Here is a 21960-nt window from a genome sequence, read left to right as displayed (position 1 = left end):
GATGAATATTCACATGTCATGGCCCTACTATTCTAGCAGGGGTAGAACTAAATGTGACATTGTTTTATCCACATCTTTAAGAAATTAAATGGATTGAAGTTTTACTTTTACTGCAAAAGTCATTAAATTGACCCATGAACTGACACCATCACTGACTGCTTAATTTACCTACTTACTACATAATTACAGGAAATCGATATTCATCAATGTCTTCATTAGCTCCGTTTAGATATGAGGTTCCAAACGGAGCTATGTCTTCATAATATTGTCTGCATGTTGTCACAACAATGTAGGCTAGCCAAGGTCCATATGTCTAAGACGAAGTTAAATCAACTTATTAAAAGGCCAAAAGGGGATAACAGCGGTAGAAGTTTTCACTTTGCACTGTTGAAATATGCATATAAAAACATTACTCCCCAATTTAATCATAATTTACGTGATACATTGCTGCATGGGCCAAATGTAGACTTACCTGCTGCTGTAAGTGCTGTTTGCAGAGCACTTTGAATTATCAGCAGCTTTCTTTGACGTTCAATCTCCTGTTTAGACCGAAAAATCTCGTTTTCATACTCTATTATGGTCCTCTCAAATGCTCCAAATATCTCAACAGCAGTGGCTGTCAGTCGCTGATTGACAAATGCTTTCAGTATTTCAGTTTTAGACATTTCGACGCGTATTAAATGTTGTGTTTTAGGCAGGAAAAAAAACGAAACTGTGCCGGAACCCGGAAGATTAGTACCGGAAGATAAATAAATGATCCCGATTGTACTATGGTTACACAACGGGATGCTGCCCTCTGCAGTTGTTAGAGCGCATAACCGACTCGGTCGAGACTCCTTCGATTTATGAAACATGTCCTTATTTAAAAAAAAATGTCAAAACAAAAAAAATATTGCAGAATAAAAGTCAGAAAGCAAAAATAATAATACCTAGCACCTGTAGAAAACATACAATAAAAGGATACATAACAAAATGTATCTTGGTGCTTTTCTTTTCTTTTTTTTCTCCATTATTTAGCCCAAGCTCATGTCTCCTGCAACCAAAGTCTGGGTCCCAACCTACTCACCATTAGTGAGTAGGGCACACACTTTATTCGGTACGGTCGCCCCTTTTCCATCTCGCCCCACTACTCTACCTAGCTGTGTAAATAACAAACATAATTCATGTTGGTCAATGGTGATTATATAAAAGGTATTATCATATTAATGTATCATTGTTGAGTTCACTCTGTATATCCATGGGCATAATAATAGCATGATGATGCAATTACAAAACATGGGCTACATGGAAGAAATTTGTTTAATAAAACGAAATTAACTGCTAGAAGGTCCTAAATTAACTTAATTAAGCAGTCACCGTCTCTGTCTCATGTTATTCTTATTAATTTTACAGAGTATAGAGATCGACTACTATACATTCCAATAAATCTGTAGCCTATACAAGATAATTTCAGATTTCAGAGAGGGAGGGAAATACTAAATTCACTGTTAACTAAACATTAACATATTTCGCGGGGGCGAGTTGGTAAAGGGGCGAGTCGTCTGATGTAAGAGCCATATGATTATGGGTTTTATACTAATTGATAATTGATGATGTCACCACAGGGCATGGCCAAGGTTGCCTGCAGGTATTTAATGCGTCCCCAATCAAGCAGCAGGTGTTACTGATTGGCAGAGGCAAACTGTTTTCAACTGTGTTTCTGTGAGCTGTAGTCTGTCTGTATCCTGTTTATTTATGTGAGTATTTATTGTATGCTGAGGTGACAGATCGGCTAATTAAATACCTTTGTTTGTGGACAAGTTTGGACTTTCAGTTTATTTGAGCACACCCAAACCTCCTTGCCGTCAGTTAACCAGTGTTCAAGCATAGGGCTTGGACACTACATAACTTAAGGTATTCCTCAAAGTGGGGTAGGAGAATCTGACTTGAGGGTCTTCCAGGCGGACTCCAGCTAAATGACTATCGGTGATAAATTAGGAACCAATTAAAGTATTAAACCGCTTCCGGTCTGAGGTGTACAAATAGAACCAAAAAGGCGGCTACATACCAAACCAAACTATAGGGGTCCTTGAAATTAAAATGTTGTGAACCATTGCTTTAATGTTCCTTTATTAAAGTGGGCTTCTCTTTGATCTCAAATGAATAGTAGTATGCATCTCCAGCACTTGGACATGGAATACTACTGTGTAGGCTCTAGATGGAGCTGTGGAGCTTTGGTTTAGCAGTGATATTCAACTGGTGGCCCGTGGGGAAAATCAGACCCCTCTGAGCTTTCTTGTGGCCCCTAGAACACAATACACATTCCACTGTAAGAATAAATCTATTCTTGGATGGTTGGCTATACATATATGACTATTTAGAATGTTTTTCAAACCGTTAAAGGTTGATTAGCCATTAAGAATTAAATGAGGTTAACCATCCATGTTACTATTTAGAATCGAGGAATTTCAGAATCACTTGAGGTCCCACATAATAACATACCGTAACCTATTCCTCCCGACTAAGATTTGGGACAATATACCAAAACCACATACGGCAAAGCAGACAGAATCAAATCTTTTCTTACCTACCAATCACAAGGTGTTATAATCATATGAGCATCCTGCATACAGCCTCAGCATCCATGTTGATCCTAATATGTCCTGTCTGCTTAGTGACACACAAGTGTCCACTCCAGCAGTGTGGCCCTTCTAGATATAATATGTTGCATTACTCGAGTCGATAGCAGTTTAATCAGACCAGTGATGAAGCAATCATCTTGGTGTAAGCTACAGACTCATCTTTAACTTGGTTCTCCTGTCAGCATGGCTGTTTTAAAAAATAGTATAAAGAACTACACTACTTGACTGTCTGCTCATGTCCTGGCATTTAAACGTCTTACCTCTGTTCTGTTTATTGGATGTTATGTTGATGTTGTGTATTATGCAGCAAGACATTAAAGCCAAAAGGATAACACAAAAAAATGTCCTGGGGACTTGTTTCCATTGTGGTCTTATGTATTCAATTAATCAACATACATACATACAAAAGTAACACAATAATACATGTCATCAACAAATACAAACACTATACAGTATGTACAAAAGAGATGGGAAATTTACATTTTAGTCTCACTAATTACACATTAAAAACAGATTAAAGTGAACATTAAAGTATATCAACTTTAATGCTGTGATATTTGTTTTGGCCTTGTATTGCTGCTGCTGTTTGTTTGTTTGTTTGGATCCTGGTAGATGTTTTTTCAGGCCAATTTTGTTACACATCCTTTAATGGATGGTGTCCATGGATGGAAGAGAACTTTCCCATGTTTGTTCTAAGTTTGGGTGCTATCAGATCATAGCCTGGCTAATAAGCCAGACTCAAATCACACTGTCGTGGCAGGCAATTTTCTTTTTGCCAACGGCTGATTCGGTCTGGCTTATTAGCCAGGCTAATCAGATCATGGTTGCTAGCTCCCTATTACCCTCTAGTGTTGTGGCTGTGGCTGTCACTTACTACTGGGGAAGTAGTTTGACAGGTACCCAAGGGCATCGACTATCGAGGTCACTGTCTCTTTGACTATCAAAATACCAATCCCAGTGATATTTGCTTCTATCTATCAAAAGTAGGAATTAAAAAAATCCCAAAAAGGTAGCATATCCAAAATTTCAAATCAAAGGGGGACATTTACACTTTTTATTATTGGCATGGCACACCAATAAACAAATACACTATAAGCCTTCATCAGAGCATTCTCTGTCTTCTACCCTGAGCCATTCCTAAAGTGTGTTGGAATTAGGTGGGTCATGGGCTTAAGGCAGAGAAATAGTCGTATCAGTTTGTTTTGGGATGTTTTTCCTAGTGACATTGAGATGTTGGAGTACCAAGAGGTGCAAGCATAATCAAAATGGCATTGAATGAGGGCTCCAGTTCGAGTCTTGAGAGTGACTTTGTTGACAAAAGAGGAAATCCTGCCTACAAATCTTTTGATTGACTTTCTTAACATTCTTGATTAGCCATTTTTATGAAGATCAACTAATATCAACCACTCTTACTGTGGTCTCCAGAAGGTTACTAGCAACCTGCTGGTTAAGGCAGACCTTCAGGCAAGTGGGGAATGTGGTGCTCATCATCGCCTTCTCCTCTGTAGACTGTTACAGCTGCTGTCCTGGCTTGGACACACAATGTGATCTCACTACCCCACTCACTTACACACGTGTGACATTCAGCTGTTGGCCTGTCCATACCATTTACAGTATGTTTTCAACATACACAAATATTGTTACATGCTGTTACACCATTTCGATTATTTATTTATTCAGGCCTGTACTGTTCTCTTAAATAATTGGTGTTAAGAAATTTGACCTTTATCTATTGATACCCCTGAAATTAATTCTGTTGTTGTCATATCTTTGGTCACGTATGTCCAATTCTGTATTCTCTTTGTGTGTAATAAACATTAGAACTTGCCATGTGATACTGTCTGGTGTCATTTTGCTCTGCGTGCATGTGACTCAACTGAAACATCACTCACCACCCTAGTTAGATGGAAACTCTTAAGGGGCCACATGGGTGGTCAACCAAAATCATGTGTATGCCACACTGACACATGATACACTCACCCACTTCACTTCACACAGAATATGGTGAAAGATGACTCATCTTAACATAAAAATGTGTTATCACCTTTTCCACATTTCTGTAGACGGTATCTGGAATGATCGATTCGCCTTAAAACAAGCTCGGCCTCATTTTTCCCCCTGAGCAAAACATTTAACCCCTAACTGCTCCGTCCTTCGCAATCCTCTGTGGGCTGAAAACTGTTTGAAGTTCCCCGCAGGATGAAAAAAGGTCATGGAATGCCCTTTCACAGGTCTTGAGAGCTGCAGCATCCGTGGACGATTTTTAAGAACCAGTTCAACACTACTGTTTAAACAAGCATGTGGAATGTCTAGTTGATTTGTTTGCTTTTTGTGGTTTTGTTGTTTTTAATCATTTGAATGTTTCATGCTATGTTTTGTTTCTGTTTTTATGCACTTTGTGAGTTCTCTCTGGGAGAAGTGTTATAATGAATGGAGTTGGAACAACAGATGTTCAGGAGGCGGAGAAACACACAGTGACCCTGTCCTTCACGTCACTCTCCGCCCTCCACGCCAACGTACTTGTCCCCTTTTATACCTGCCCAGTACCACCCAGAATCCTTCATGTTTCTCGCATCCCACCCCCACCCCCTTCACCTCCATAGTAGCTCCTTCCCCCGCTCCCCTCAAAGGAACTTATCGGCACTAGGAATACTGCATTCACTTCGCCAAAGTGGAACAAACGGTTAAAACAAAACTCTCTCTCCTCCTCAGGTTCCTGCTGGGGGGTGATCGTCCATGTGGATGCGCACGTAAGACGAACGCTTTACGACGAACGCCATACGACGAACGCCATAGACCTCCTCCCCAAAGACTCCAGAGTCGGCGACCCCCCCTGGAACCACACCCGAACTCCTTCCTTCATCCCTCCATTTCCTTACTGTCAAAAAATCCTTAAACCTCCCCAATGGTGTGTTTTCTCCAACTAGAGAAAATGTATAGCCTAATTACTTCAAAAGAGTTGTTTTTTGTCTCCACCAGGCCGAAGGCATGGGGAGAGAGTATGTTTTGCACTCCGTCCGTGTGTCCGTCCGTCCGTCCTTCATTCCGTCCGTCCTTCCGTCCGTCCGTTATCAGCTAATCTCCGGCACCGATCCATGCCAAATTGTGCACACACACTCCCTGGATGCCAACGACAAACCTCTGCCCCAAATATTCCTCAACGGCCTGTTATAGCGCCACCATGAGGCCAATTTAGGCAAAACATATTTCTGTAGATAACTCGTACACATTTTATCCATACATCACACAATTCGGTATACACTATCTCCATAGTCATGTGATCAACACGGATCTGCACAATTTCCCATCTTCCATCCTGATTGGCTAATATTGGCTTCCAAACTCACATGATTGGTCCGTTTCGAACAAAATGCCACAAATCACAAACACAGTGTCCAATTTCCATGAAATTATACACACACATTTCCACTAGGCTGAGGACGACATGCCACAATTTCTTTCCTCCAAAATCAGCCTCACGGTGGCGCTATAAAAGGCCAATTCCTGTTTTTACCTATAACGGCATCGATCTGTATACAACTTATGTATGCGCACTCCCTAGAGGCCATGGAAAAACATTTTCCCTGCATCCCTCCACATCTGCCGGTTATAGCGCCACCATGAGGCCGATTTCTGCAAAACACATTGTTTATGTTAGTCGCACAGATTTCATCCAAATCTCACGCAAATCGGTACACATGATCTCTGTAGTCATGTGATCAAGACAAGCCTGTTGGATTTCTCAGATTCTACACTGATTAGCTAAGATTGCCTTCCAAAGTTTTCAGGAGTAGCCCGTTTTGTACAAAATGCTGCACATGTCCTGCTCATCCAGAATTCTATCCTCAGAGATGCTATGAGTAATCTGGCTCTGCATGTTTATATTACTCCTAAACATTTTGCCAAACATCAACACACACTCCTATCCTCCTGGTGGAGACCTGTGCCCAGAAGGGCACTTTTTCTAGTTGAACATGTCTCACCATGCAGGCAGGTCATGTAATTTGTTAATGAGGTAATAAAACGTGGCACTACACTGGCTATGATGATATTAGAGACTATGGATGATGAGGGTGTTGTTGTTAAAGATAAAGAAACCTTTATTGTCCATTAAATATAATTCAATATAATAATAATAATATTATTATTATTATTATTATGTTATTTTCTTAGTTTAATGACAGTTTTGTCAGCTTTATTATTATTATTATTTATTTTTTATTTGGTTCTGTAAACCAATAGGGTAGGCAATTATAAGCTTTTAGCTTCAGCCTACACCTTTTCGGGCCACTCAAGTGTATAAAGTATTATGTATTGTTATACATGTGAAAGGTTCGAAATAAACTAAACTAAACTAAACTAAAACAAAAAATCTAGCATAAAATGAAAAGTAGCATTTGGCACACTGGCAGTCTGGCAAGTTTTAAGCCTGCTCTTAAACTTAGGGTGTCTGCCTCAGTGCCTCCTGGACCAAACCTGAAACGTGGACCAGACCTTAAAGTTCTCTCTTGGAGATTCAGGAGCGTGGTACCATAGCATAGGAGAGAGAACAGGCAAACGTTAATCATTCAAAAACAACAATTCTTCTACATTCTCTAATCTCTCTAATTGTGTCCCTTACTCCCTCAGCCTTATGTTCCCTCAGCCCTATGTTCCCTCAACCAAGTGTAATAGTGTAGTAGTGTAATAGTGTAATAAGTGTAGTGTAATAGGGTAATAAGTGTACTAGTGTAATAGTGTAATAACTTACTTAAGTGTAATAGTGGACGACTTCTTGTAAATTGGTAAGTCATTCTGATGTTTAACAATAATGTAACTCTTGGTTACATTATTGCAGTATGCAGTGAGTATGCAGTTCGATTGTTCGTGCACACTGACTGCAGTCAGGCAGGGCCTTGTCGAATTTTACAGTGTAGCAGCACACTGAACGCATCCCGGTAGTGGGCGTGTCAGTCGTGTACAGTGAGCATAGCCACAGACCCACAGCTCTAGAGGGAAACAGAGAGAGAGAGAGAGAGAGAGAGAGAGAGAGGGGAGACAACAGCGAGCGCAGCAGCAGTCAGTCAGTCACGGACACCGTAAAGAGTAAAGACATGTCGGAAAGTGGGTGTGAGGGAGCCGCGGGGGCCCAGAACGGCAGCACCACGGAGAAAGACGGACCCCGCAGGCCGAGCGTCGGCAACAAAGTGACCGTGGTGCTGGGGGCTCAGTGGGGCGACGAGGGGAAAGGGAAAGTCGTGGATCTCCTGTCACAGGACGCGGACATAGTGTGCAGATGTCAGGTAGGTTCTTAGTACAGTACGCGCTGTCCCGGGCTTACTGTGTTTTACATCCGGCAGGTATCTGCTGTCCTCTGCCGCCGTTTTACAGGACTGATCTGAGCTCAACTCCCAGCCAAGGCTGGCGCTGGAGGTGAATTCGCTCCTATCCCGCATTTATGTTGCCATGTATCTTTTGCTAATGTCACCTTGAATCCTTTGCTAGCTTCATTTTGCTCCACAGACTGCTGTCATTAGGTTGTGATATATTGTGTTGTGTCTTTACACATCCTTAAACATATCTGCTGCCGTGCTGTGTGTGGTTCTCACGGTAAAACGTCAGCCATGCAACTGAAGTGGTCCAGGAGGTGAATCAGATAGACATGTTTTGTTGATGGCAGTTGAGTTACACCGAAATTGGCGACCTGTCTAAAACTGTGACAAGTAACAGTCTGTTCAGGGCTTTGCTACAGAACTGCTCGCTGTCCGGACGTGAGTGAGCGTTAGCGAGGATGACATTAACATACAGTTAATGTACAGTATGTATCTCGACTCTGTGTTTATCTTATTGTAATTCATCCGATAGTGAGCAGCAGGGCTGTCATTTGTCAACACCCCTGGAAATTGTCATTTCGCCTGGATTTCTCCTGGATTTGGTGTCAAAATCCCCAAATTCACCAGAACACGGAGGACCCCCAGACCCTGGCCTGGCCGCGCCTGGGCAGTGCATGCAATCATACAGAGATGTCACTTAAATAATGAATGGTTTATTAAAGATGGGTCTTACATTGCTTCAGTCATCAAATCAATTTCTGTATGCCTACATTTTGCGTTTTAATGGCTGAAACTTTAGTGTGCCCATCATTTTCCAATGTTAGTAAAGCCTGATAAAAGTATCATACTCCCTGAATTCACCAGAACACAGGACATTTTACATCTACTCTGTTAAATGCAGTCCAATGTTGGCACTGGTGGTAATGACTAATGCCGAATGAGGCAAACTTACGAAACCCAGGTAAAAGCGAAACCCAGTCTGTCTGACTTTTGAAAGAAAAAGTCAGACTTGTTGAAACTCAAATGGTAATAATAGACATTTTCAGCCTTTTTGTAACCTGACAAAAGCAAAGCAAAAATACAATCATGATGTAATATGATTTGACTGGAACTAAACTAAACAAGCCTCACAGGCTTGTTGAGTTGAGTCAAACTCCACCTTCCCACCTTTGTGCGCACACACAGTAAAGCATGAATTTGGACCCCGCACAGAATTTGTTATATGTTACCAATTTTGGTGTAACATGCTCAGAGGAAGCAATGAAGCCAAAATCCAGGAAATGTTGCAGAAGTTGTTTTAATTTTATTCGTGCTATGGTATGGATCATATTTAGTCTTGAGTTTATCCGTGTGTGTTAAACACATTTTGCTGGTTTGCTTTCACTGGTTTTACCCCATGCTTCCAGTGAACTGTGGGAGCCCTACATGAGCTTGTATATCTACTATTTGTGGCACATCATCGTACGAAGCATTATAAATAATCATGCTTATCATATCACTGCAGACAGAGCCTGGTTGGGAGGGGCTGACGTAATGTAAAACATGTGATAAGTTAATATACCCATTTACATCATTGGCAGCACACTGTAACCCAAAACTCATTCTGAATCCGATGTGTGCCTTGTCAACTGTCGTTACACACAACTAAGACAACAATGTCTTCCATTCACTACCAGCACTGCAGCACCTCAAAAGACAAGCTTTTTTTCACACCAACAAACTAGAAAATAAAAATACTTAATCTGTGACCATGAAGAGATGTTAAGTTTGGGTTTGTTTCAGAGAACAGGGAAAAGCAACACAAAAAACTGTTTGTGTGGTCAGGATTGTTATAATGTGACACACGAGTCACAAGTTAAGAATTGCAATAGCTTACATGGTTATTAAAATGTTATCTGGTCAGTACTGCTGGGGTAACTCTGTTATATACAGCTCCATCTCAATGAATTAGAATATTGTGTAAAAGTTAATTTCTTCCCCTAATATAATTCAAAAAGTGAAACTTTCATATATTCTCAATTAATTGTGAACACGTTTTTTGGTTTTAATCTTGATGATTATGGCGTACAGCTCATGAAAATAAAAGAAATCCTATCTCAGACCACTAAAAAGATGATCTTTTAAACAAGAAATGTCGACCATCTGAAAAGTATATTAATGTATGCAGCCAGTCAATACTTGGTCTGGGCTACTTTTGAACAAATTATTTCAGCTTGGCATGGAGGTGATCAGCCTTTGTCACTGTTGAGGTGTTATATGGAAGCCCAGGTTTGCTTTGATAACAGCCGTGTATGCATTTGTATTGTTGAGTCTTATGTCTCACACCTTCCGCTTGACAATACAACCTAGATTCTCTGTGGGGTCAGGCCAGGTCAGGCCAGTTGGCTGGTCAGTTATACCATGGTCAGTAGTACGTTACTAGTAGTTTTGGCACTGTGGGCAGGTGCCAAATCGAGCTGGAAAGGAAAATTAGCATCTCCATGAAGCTTGTCAACATACTGAAGCACAATGTACTCTAAAAAGATGGCTGTGTTGAAACCATTGTTAAATTTTCACAGTTCTTTTGATTTTCATGAGCTATTAGTATGCCATAATCATCAAAATTAAAACAAAAAAAGGTTTTAAATACTTCACTTTATGCACAATGAATTGAGAATATATGGAAGTTTCACTTTTTGAATTATATTACGGAAGAAAATTAACTTTATAATCTCTCATTGGCATCAAGTTGTACACAGTGACAGTGATTCATGTGTGATAGTATTGAGAGTCATAAGGCCTGAAAATAACATGTGTAGTATATTTGTGTACCGTATATGTTTTCCAGCCCAGCTTAAACATCTTCTAAGATTTCGGGCTCCCCTCTTTGAGCTCATGCCAGGGACTGGGTTGATGAAATACCTTGGCACACTCTGCTCAGCCCCATAGCCATGCTTCCCCTTGCTGTGTCTTTACAGATTTTCCAGAGCAAGATCTCTTCTAATAATGGCTGAATGCCCTGCCGTTACATCGACATGATCCTCATTCCTCGTAAAATAAATAGCTTGCGTATTTACTAGTCGATGGATATATTTTAAACTACCAACCTCTTCACTTGACATGAACCAGAATGCCCTTATTTATTAAGATGTCTTGTTTTGCCTGCAGTATAGTCTATTGGGTGAATTTATTTATTTATTTATTTGACAGGGACAATGCTCATTAATCAACATTTCAGTTTTCACTTCCATGTAAATGTGCCAGAGTTAGCCATAAGCTAATTTTCATCTGTAGTCCCTGTGATTATGTGATTATAATTTATTTACAATGGTTTTGATAGACAAGGAATTTACCATATTCACATGGCCGTAATTTTTCTCTTACAGCGTAGGGGGTGGGGTCAGGAGAGGGGAGAGTTTGTTTTGTAAGTAACAAATTGTAATTCCCATCTATATCCACTCGTCCATTTATCCACTTAGTACCTGCTTGAATAATCTATTTTTGAGGGGCGCTAGCCCATCCTATATTCAGCTAGATTTCCGTCCTACACAAACTTAAATTCCCATTGACAATGAATGGAGAATTTAAGTCATAGTGTCGTTTGCCTCATATTGTCTCTTTATTGTTAATGGCGTTTAATGTTTGTGTTTTTCACCGTTTGTTTTACATGACCATTCAATGGTCATGTAAACCTGATGTAAATAGGTTTTCAATGTAATGAGTCCTGGGATGCAGGGATGGTCTTTTAGATGAGTCCCAGGGACATTTTATGAGTCCCACTTCAACAACGTTAGGAGTCATATTTTGCAAATTGCAGCATTTAACTCCCATTTCATTTTATATGGTTATAATGTAGAATGTAGTTAATATTCATGTAGAAAACAGAAGAACACAACTCCTGTGGAGCTGGATGGGATATACTGTATGATATACAGGAGTACTGTAGGTGTTAGTGTGGAGGAGGCATTGCAGTCAGTCGATGACAAACGGCCCTGTGGTCTCCAAGGCTAGTCCATCCCCAATCTGGGAATCCATTCGTCATTGCAAATTGAACATCTTGAGAGATTAATAGTCAAGCCCTAATAACGGCAAAGGCCTTATAAATACTATATCAGTTTGCCTAATGAATGAATAAAACCTTATCTGGGAAATTGAGATACCTTAGAAGCGTTTGAGGTTTGCTTGGGTTCAGGCAAGCCCCCAGTGACTCAGTGAGGCTCTCCAACGTTGAAGCACTCGGCCCTACTGGTCAGAGGTGGGACTGCAGGCGGACCTGTGGAGTTATGACGAGGAAAACCAGTGCTGCTGGAGTTTAACATTGAGCGCCCGTTTGTACTTCCGCATTTTGGGCACCAAATCGGAAAAATGCGGAAGTAGACTCCACTGAGCAACTTCCACTGAAATGAATAGCAGGGGGGCGGGGCTGTCGCTCCGGTTCGGCCTCTATCCTTTTATTACTCTATGGGTTCAGGCCGGCAACGGGGAATGGAAACCCGCTCCCAAGAGAGACCGTGCTAGTTTACTTACTTTACTGGTTCGATTTTAACCTCTTGCAGCTTAACAAGTCTCAGCAGTCTTCCCTCTGCTTTGACACTATGCATGGCATTGACAACAGGTTGACATAGCAAAGATTCTCTACAGCCAAGGAGCTGTCACTGCTGCTGGGCTCGCCAGGGATGGAGGCATGTAAAAATAAACCACTTACTGGCAGCATTGCTGCACAGCTCACACACCCCTTCTCTGTCATGGTATGTGTGTGGGGGGGGGGGGTATAATGTGTTGCAGGAAGTCGGTGGGCTTGACGGGTGAGGGAGCAATAGCTTGCACGTTGGATGAGATTGTGTTCATCTTTTTATAAAACAAGCTTCGCCAGCACTTCCAACTGGGTGTTCCTTACAGAAAACACCTCTCTAAGAACTCTTGAGTGCACGTGGAGGGTTTAGGTCGAAGCGAGGGGGGCATTGAAGGTTAGCTGGCAGTAGCATTATTGAGATAGCACTCATCTTGCACTTTGGGAGTTGGTTATTGTTAGTCAGTGGGCGTTGGCTAAACTGCATTTGGTTCCATGCTTCTTTAATGAGATAAATGGAGGGAGTGTGTGCTATTATACTGCACGCATGAATTCAATAATGCACAAAATGTACTATGTGCCCAAAGCCCAATACATGTTTGGAAAGATACACTCTTATTCAGTGGTGTACCTGCTTCACCACAGTGACCACACATGTGTGTTAGAGTGTCGAAAAAGCTTTCTTTCTTTCTTTTTTTTTGTTGTTTCATTAGTTGTTATGCCACCCCCCTCCCACCACTACCATCCCATGTGTACAGTCCCTGTCTGTCACTTCTAACCCCTACATCATTGTCTTTGGGAAATTGGGAGTAGACATTCAAGTCCCCTCTGATACACAGTCGCCAGCCACTTCACCTGACACTGAGGAGTTTCACCGGGAGGGTGTAGTCACTGTAGTGCATTTGGAGGAACACGCTATCTGACCTAGTTCTGCTCCCTGATGAACAAGGCGCACAGACCAACCTGTAGGAGTTGCCAGACAGTGAGTGCAGTGACAGAGATCACCCTCCCAAACCGGCTTCCCACGTGCGATCGCGAACACAATAGAGTATGCACATGCATGATTTTCCCACTAGACTGAGTGGCAAAACATTGAGCAGCATGGAGTGTTGGAGTTTGGAAATCTTGTTGGAAATCACTCAACCGTCCTGCGTATCACCTGTTTCTAAATGTCACATAATGCAGGAGGCAGCAAAATGTGTTATTGAAAACAAGCACTTCCAAACTCTGACAAAAATAATCAAATGCAGGGCATTTCTTGACAGAAAGTAGCTCATAATGTTTCTATGGTGGATTTTCATGAAACAAAAACTTTGCAGATAATAATTTGCGGATAATTCAAGCTTTTCGTACAGCTGCAATGTTGGTGAGTTTAACATTGTTTAATACCCTTGGCTTGATGGCCCGGGTATCGGAGGAGACCCGAGGCTTTCTTCACCCTCCCAATGACTGATTGTGGGGGTTAGCAGAGATGGAGTACTTGTAGAGAGGCTGGGGAATTGGGAATTGGCTTTACAAAATTGGGACTTGAAGGGGAGAAAATGTTTTTCTTTTGTCTTGAAGGGGCATGTTTTGCACAATAACAGTCTTTTCATTATGTCTGCCCACGATCTGATTCATACAGTAGGCTACGTTTGTTTACCTCAGTCACTGATACTAAAATCTGATATTTTATTTTTATTTTTTTCTATGAACCTGTGACTTGACACCCATACTCAAGTCACAGGTTACTTACGAAAATAAAAAGATTTTGAAAAGAGAGAACATTGTTTAATGCAATCAGACAGGACTTTTCTGTTTGGATGAATGGGCTGTCAAGGCCAGAAAGTAGTTTTTTGCCACTCAGTGGGCGTTCCCGCATAACTTCCAGGTACGATGATGTCACGCGCATACCCTCTATAGTGTCCATTGCTCCGAGTCCGTTCCAGCCCTCCATTGTATGCATTGCAGTAACAGTTTCATACAGTCTCCCTAATAGTGAGGGACATTGTTGTTTCAGTGTAATTTAGGTCATGCCCCGTAACCATCCCTGGAGGAGAGGGTCACAACCAGCTGCTCTGCACTGTGCCCTATGACCTGTCAGCACCTTTGTGGCTAAAAAGGCTTTCTCCACTCTGTTATCCCCTGCTTAAGCTGTACTCCTGCTATATGTCACCACTTCCTTCCCCGTATGATTTGTTGACAAATCAATATGGCTCTTATAATAATGCTCCAGACTGACGTCTAAATTTAGAACATCATTTAATTGATGCTATTGAGGTCTCAGAGAGTTTGCTTTCTGACCATGCTATGCTGGTATTTTACTCAACATGATTTTAATCATCGGTGTATCAGCTTTATGAAGGCATCTCTGAAGATATAGACATTCAGAGACAGTGCACATACCCTCTTATACCTAGCCTTCTGTCTCTGTAACTCTGTTATTCTGTGTCATGCAAGCGTAAATGGTGTAGCTTTGCGTTGTGTATCCTGAAGAATGGAATAACTCAGCCAGGATTTCTCTCTTTGGAGTAGTTGATCCGTGATCAGAGTCAGACTCCATCTTAGCCCATAGCACTTTCCGTAGCACTTGCCCTTCTGGATTAATAGCGTCTGCTAAATGCCTACATTGTAAATTGATCTTTATTTTCTCTCTATATATATCTCTGACATGCAAATAAAACAAAAGCTGTCTCCAGGTCAGCATGTGCATCAACTCCTCGCTCCAAAAGAGACATCTAAAGTTTAATTGGATTTGAAGAAAAGGCGGCGATCCGTGCACTCAAAATGTTATTAAAATGAGGAGAGGGTGGAAATAAAATTCATGAATCAATTCATAATGAAGACTCCTATGTGAGTCGAAAAACATGTTGGCTTTAATAAAGTACCTTGATTTTATTTCCACCTCCTCATTTTTGTAACATTTTGAGTGCTTTTCTTCAGTATTCCAATCCAGTCCCACTGATCTTTGAATATTTTCTATATATATTCTATTTTTCAACTTTTTTGCACCTCCATCGAGCACCTGGTTGATTCTCTCTTTGTCTTGATTGAATTATATTCAATATTATATTTATATATATTTTTGAGTGGTGTAAACCACTCCTACAACTGGCTTTGTTAGTCTGTGCAGAAGAAATGAGCATGGTTGCTATGTTCACCCTGTTCACCCGGGTGTGATTTCATTACGTCAGACATGATTTCATTGCGTCAGATAGGCTATATAAGACCTTACACCACTCAGTTCACACGGGTGTGATTTTTTTTATTTAAATAATAATTGATTACATTGATTACTTTGATTAACTGTTGCATACCTAAACAGTCAGATAAAAGTTGTGACACATTTTGTGTAATTATCTATACTAAATTGAACATACTTGTTACATAATCAGTGATTGTATATATATATATATATATTATATATTATACAGTGATTATATTTATATATATATATATTATATAGTATACAGTGATTATGGTAATACGGTTATTTGTCAGTCACATGCTGTTGCATTGTATAGAGTGCTGATTGAACAAACACATAAACAAACACCTTACACAAGAATATATGGCATACAAAGAGTAGTACAGCAAAGGAATCTTGTTTTGTTTGGTTTAAATAGTTGCAAACCAGAGTCTCCACTAGATGAGCTTACTGGGTGATTTGAAAATGTTCAGATCTTTTTAGCATAATCCTCTAACACAATGTAGGCCTACAGTGCATGTATGAAGCCACTGTAGCAGCAGGTGAAGTGTAGCTGTCCCACTCCCACATTGGGGACAGGGTATGGCCAGGCATGGGTCCTCTGGGGGTGGTGCTTTGATCGACACATAGTAAAAGTATCTAAAACGGAGAGGCATCTGCCCTCGCTCCTCCAACCTGTGTCGCCTCAGAGTACTGCCGTGGCCAGGAATAACCCCCCAGGACACACAGTACTGCCGTGGCCAGGAATAACCCCCCAGGACACACAGTGACACCCATGGCTTGATTTACAGCCACAGGTTACAGTGGAAGAAGCACATGGTGGTCACAAGATCGGGCAGGCTCAGGCTGGCTGACTGGACACCTAGGGGTGATGAGCAGGTGGGCAGCAAGTGAATGAATGTATCCACTACAGCTTGCCTGTTGTCAGAAGTGGGAAAGTGTGACCCAGCTGTAGGGATAAAGAATGACTGTCTTAATGTGTGATTTAAATTAGGTAATTCTGCTATCCGAACCGAATGGAACCTCAAAGTGATTGTGGTGAAAGTGAGTGACCGAGGCAATAGACACTACTGTGGTGGTAGGGCTGCACAATACAGAGAAAAATGATAGCTTGTATTGACTTACGGGGCAAGGTGGCAAAAACAAATGTCAAAAAGATTTGTATCTTGTGAATGTTTACATTGCTAATCTACAGTAAATGTTCACAAAGTACACAGAGTGCATGGCCCAAAGCAGAAGTATGATATAACTAGAAAAAGTGCCCTTCTGGGCACAGGTCTCCACCAGGAGGATAGGACTGTGTGAGATGTTTGGCAACATGTTTAGGAGTAATATAAACATGTTTGCCTTTGATGATTTGAGGCATTTTGTTCCAAAAATGTGTTTTGCAAAAATCAACCTGTTGGTGGCGCTATAACAGGCCAATGTGAAAAGGGTGGGATATATTCCTCAGCCTAGTAGGAAAATGTGTGAAAGATTTCACGTAAATTGCATGCTGCGTTCATGATTTGAGGCTTTTGTTCAAAAGGGGGCAATCTTGCAAACTGTGAAAGCCAATTATAGCCAATTAGGATGGAATATGAAATATGGGACAGATCCGACTTGAGCACATGACCATAGAGATACTCTGTAACGATTTGTGAGATTTTTGGACAGAATCTGGAGGAGTAATATCCAAAAATGTGTTTTACAAAAGTCGGCCTCCTGGTGGCGCTATAAAAGGCAGATGCGGAAAATGCAGGTCAAAGGTTTGTCCTTGGCCTCTAGGGAGTGTGCATGCAACGTCTCACGCAGATCGGTGCAGTTTTAGGTAAAACATGTGAAAAGCTGCCTCATGGTGGCGCTATAACAGGCCGTTCTGGAAAATGTGGGGCAGAGGTTCATCGTTGGCATCCAGGGAGTGTATGTGCAAAGTTTGGCATCGACCGGGTTAACGGTGCCAGAGATTAGCTGGTAACGGACGGACGGAAGGACACACACACGGACGGACACATGGACGGACACACGGACGGAGTGCAAAACATACTCTCTCCCCATGCCTTCGGCCTGGTGGAGACAACTAATATCACTATCAGCCCTAAGCCTGCTAACACAAGTCACTGTGAGTGACTTCACTGCTGATACAGTATGTCAAGACATGGCTACCGCGGTGGCTCTGTTGATCAATGATTAACTCCATGTCTCTTTGAGTAAATACGTCTATAGGTATTTGATGAACAAAGTATATTTATTGATTGATTGATTGATTATTTTATTTTCCCGTCCTGCCAAGTGCCCATCCCTTATGGGTTTATAACACACCATTTTATGCGTACAGCATGTTTGTTTACTTTACAGTATATTCAGAGATTAAAATGCAGTTTATAGTTAAGGGACGCAATAAAACAACGACCTCTGCATCCACGGGATGCACTACTGTACTACTGTAGCCTACTGTTTTTTTATTCTAGTTTATTTTGCTAGCTTTAGTTATTTTCTACATGAATATAACCACATTATAACAATATAAAATGAAATTGGAGTTAAATGCTGCAATTTGTAAAAATGGCAAAATATGACTCCTAACGTCGTTGAAGTGGGACTCATAAAATGTCCCTGGGACTCATCTAAAAGACCATCCCTGCATCCCGGGACTCATTACATTGAAAACCTATTTACATAACTGTATATTCGTTAAATTACAGCCCAGAGTTATGCAGAGTGTTCCAGGCATTCACCGTAGCTGATACACTGGCTCTTGGTTGAATACGTTTGGGCAACGATGATGATGTCATGATGATGGGTTCTCTCACCAAGTGCTGCACGGTGGCTGCTCACTGCTACTGTACTTAGGATGGGTTCAATGCAGAGGTCAAAGTTCCAAGGGAACAATAATGAGTGTTTGTCATGACCCTTGACTTTTAGTACAGAACGAACAGTGGACATCGGGTTTGTTGTTGCATTCCTGTCCTACGCACAACTCAATGTTTCCGCTGTCACACTATTATTTCACAACCGCCAGTGCCACTGTTGCAAGTCTTGTTTTGATCAGATTCTGAAGCCACTTGTGCAACATGAGCTGTCATGATGTTTCCAATCAATGCTACACTTCCAGATTGTATGGCCTATACAGACGAGAGAGGCAGAACCTAATTGTGTGTGCCTATTGGCCCAGTTGTCTGACAGACTTCTAGGGATTTAGCCTCTGGTGAGTTTTGTCGCTGTACTAGAGACTCCTACAGGCTTGGGCAGCACCTGTCAGCGGGGGGTGTTGAAAAGGAGAAAACTACATCTCCCAGTGGGGGGCCCCCACTGGCAGGTGAGTCAATAGGGTACAATAGCAGTGGCAATGGCAAATGTGTGAATTGAATTGAATTGTGTGTGTTTGTGGGGGGGGGGGGGGGGGGGGCAGTAGGCAGTAAAACAATATTGCCTACTCTGTCTTTGTGGAGGGGGAAGGATGACTGGTTAACTCATCTCAGCAACATCAACCATTATGTATACAGTATAGGCATAGGCAATTATCAATATCACTTTAAACTAGCACAGCACAACACACACAGACTGTCACAAGTCAAAGTTCAAAGACAAGAATGTCCAAGATTGTACATCCGTAGTGGTGTTCAGAGTCCTTAATGCAGTGGGTTTATTTGGTGGACAGAGACCTGTAATGCCTACCAGTGGGTGTCAGTTGGTTACGGTGGGCAGGGTGAGACTGAGAGGTGTCAGAGATTACTTTACCTGCCCTAGTATAGTGATTATGCCTTTGTGATCATAGAGATTCAACTGATGATGACTTGCTAACTATTAAGTAATGCAGTTGTTTGCATGTGTGACTGACCATGCTACTGTCCACACCAGACTGGTATGGATTTAGTGCAAAAGAATGCTCTCAATGATGGCTAATAGTAAACCTGGACTAATTACATGACATACAAATTACTCACTACATGTTTCTATTGCCTTTTTACCAAAGTATAGAACAAAACAACGTAAAATAGGGTTAGGGTTAGGGCTCTATGGTTTTGTGGATGTAAATATTAGGCCTAGTATTCACAGTTTGAGCACGATACCGTGGTTGTCCTGTGCTCAGAAATTAGGACATTGCAGGCCACAGTGTAGTGCACTACTACACTATACAGTAAGCCTGCCTTTCAAGTTAATCTAAATAAACTGTCAGAAATCCCATTAACTCCCTCTTTTTGTTTCTCTCCCTGTCCCTCTATTTGTCTCTCTCTCTCTGTGCAGGGCGGTAACAATGCAGGGCATACCGTGGTGGTTGATTCAGTGGAGTATGACTTCCACCTCCTACCCAGCGGAATCATCAACCCCAAGGTCACTGGATTCATTGGTGTGTACCACACCCACAGAAGTATTATATTTGTGCATGCATTGACTCTCAGGCATTCCCCACAGTGCCCACACAACCAGTTATGCATTCAGGTTCAGGTTCAGGTTGTACTCATACTCAAGTCAACCTGCTGCCGTGCAATGTCAGCGTTGCTAAAGTGCAGGCTCCATTTTAGGCATTGCTACCATAAGAGTAAGCATCATTCTCGACAGAGTCAGCCTGCAGCGTACACAGGTCCACTCATCTGCAGTAACTTAATTAGCTAATGGTTTCTTTCTGTCAAAGTTGTTTTCTTTCGCTGGCCTCGAGCCATCCTCGCATCTGCAGTTTACCATGCACATTATACTATAGACGCATAGCGTAGTTGCCAATTCTTACATATACAGTATAGCTGAATAGTGAGTCAGCATTTTATCAAGTGGTTCTCCATTATCTTGGCACATACGATTGATTGTAATTTGTAACACATGCCATTTAGAGAACATGTAACGCCTATGCCTATATTACCATAAGGGCATACGCTGCTCCTACTTCTAGTGAAACCTTAAGGGCAAGGCAAGGCAGTTTTATTTGGATAGAAAAAAGAGAATCCCGCACACTGTCTTCACTTAGGTTGGTTTTTATTGACCGAAACGTTGCAATAAAAACCAACCTAAGTGAAGACAGTGTGCGGGATTCTCTTTTTTCTACCTATCAGTTTCCTGTTATCCGACGCACCTGTCCTTTGTAGGTGTGCAGAAGGACGTTTTCGTATAGTTTTATTTGGATAGCACATTTTAACAAGAAGGCAATTCAATGTAACCTGACTTCGCCAGATTGCGGCAGTATTGAGTTCACCAGTTCCCTCCTCCTGCCTGCATCTGGGATCTCTCAAGCAGAAACGATGAACCCAGAAGCAGCGGGACAAACATTTGATATCTCCATAATAATTTCGAGTTGTAGTCTTGTTAGGTTGTGTTTACATTTGCGCTGTGGCAGCGCTTCAATATGTCATAAGTCTCGCGTTGATCCCGCCTCTAGCGGCCTCATACAGCCGCATATTGCTCCGGACAGAATTGGACCGGAGTACATCATCTCTGCCCGAGAGTTCCCAGACTCTCCCTGCTGGCAGAATGCAAATGTTGTCCAGCAGGGGGAGTGGTTTCACCAGGCTAAATTCAATGTGCTTTACACAGAACATCAAGCAAAGGAAACGATATGTGATATTGATGATATTTGATGATTTAGTAATGAATAATACATGGTTATATCGTGATTATATTATGCTATGGGTGTTGTTGGCTAAATGCAAAGTGCCTGAAACATGTGTGATATAGGCCTAATACAATATATCATGGCCTTGCGTATATTATAGCTTACATAACACAGCTTGTTATGTAAGCTGGAGGATTGTCACCAATCAAAAACCAGTGTAGTAGCCAAGTGTTATTGTCTATCAGTAACAATGGAGAGCTTCAATGTGTTCCAATGGGGAGATAAATTATTATGAAAATGTTTTTTTTTCTTTTTAGCTGAGCTGAAAATGACAGCTCAGCTAATTGATGGCTATAATTACTGTGGGTCCAGCTGCTACTCAGCAAGCTCTTTATGGATGACTAGAAATAATAGAGCTACAGTAAACTCTTTCACACCTGTTCAATTTTAAGGTTTTTTATTAAGCATAGTAGAGGGGTTTGGACAGGGAAAAATGCAGTACATGTGATATGTTATGCTTCTTTTTCTTTTATAAAACAAAACAAAACAAAACAAAACAAAACGAGACGAAAACAACCCCCCACCCTCCCACTTGGAACTTTGACACCTTCTCCTTTCACCTTATAGGTTTTCTTTTTTCTTTTTATAAAGTAAATAGTAGCAATAGCCAGCAAGGAGAAGTAGAAAAGAGAGAGAAATAGACAGAAGTGAATAGTGAGATAAGGACTCCATGATGTTGTAGGAGAGAGTGGCTGAAAGAGATAAGG

The 21960-nt window shown here is 41.4% G+C and overlaps 1 protein-coding gene across 1 annotated transcript in view; it reads left to right on the top strand.

Moving 5' to 3' along the window:
• Positions 1-7638: 7638 nt before the first annotated feature.
• adss2 (adenylosuccinate synthase 2) overlaps positions 7639-21960 on the top strand; it is a 30894-nt gene continuing 16572 nt past the window's right edge. Inside the window, exons 1-2 of the mRNA XM_079513154.1 lie at positions 7639-7903; positions 19897-19999. Of these exons, the coding sequence (XP_079369280.1) occupies positions 7715-7903; positions 19897-19999 (292 nt within the window). The 5' untranslated portion in view covers positions 7639-7714. The remainder of the gene's footprint in view (positions 7904-19896; positions 20000-21960) is intronic.

The sequence above is a fragment of the Electrona antarctica genome (genome assembly GCF_951216825.1).
Source record: "Electrona antarctica genome assembly, chromosome: 10".
Classification (NCBI taxonomy): domain Eukaryota; kingdom Metazoa; phylum Chordata; class Actinopteri; order Myctophiformes; family Myctophidae; genus Electrona; species Electrona antarctica.
The sequence above is the reverse complement of the archived record's forward strand: the minus strand, read 5'-3'. Positions and strand labels throughout refer to the sequence as shown.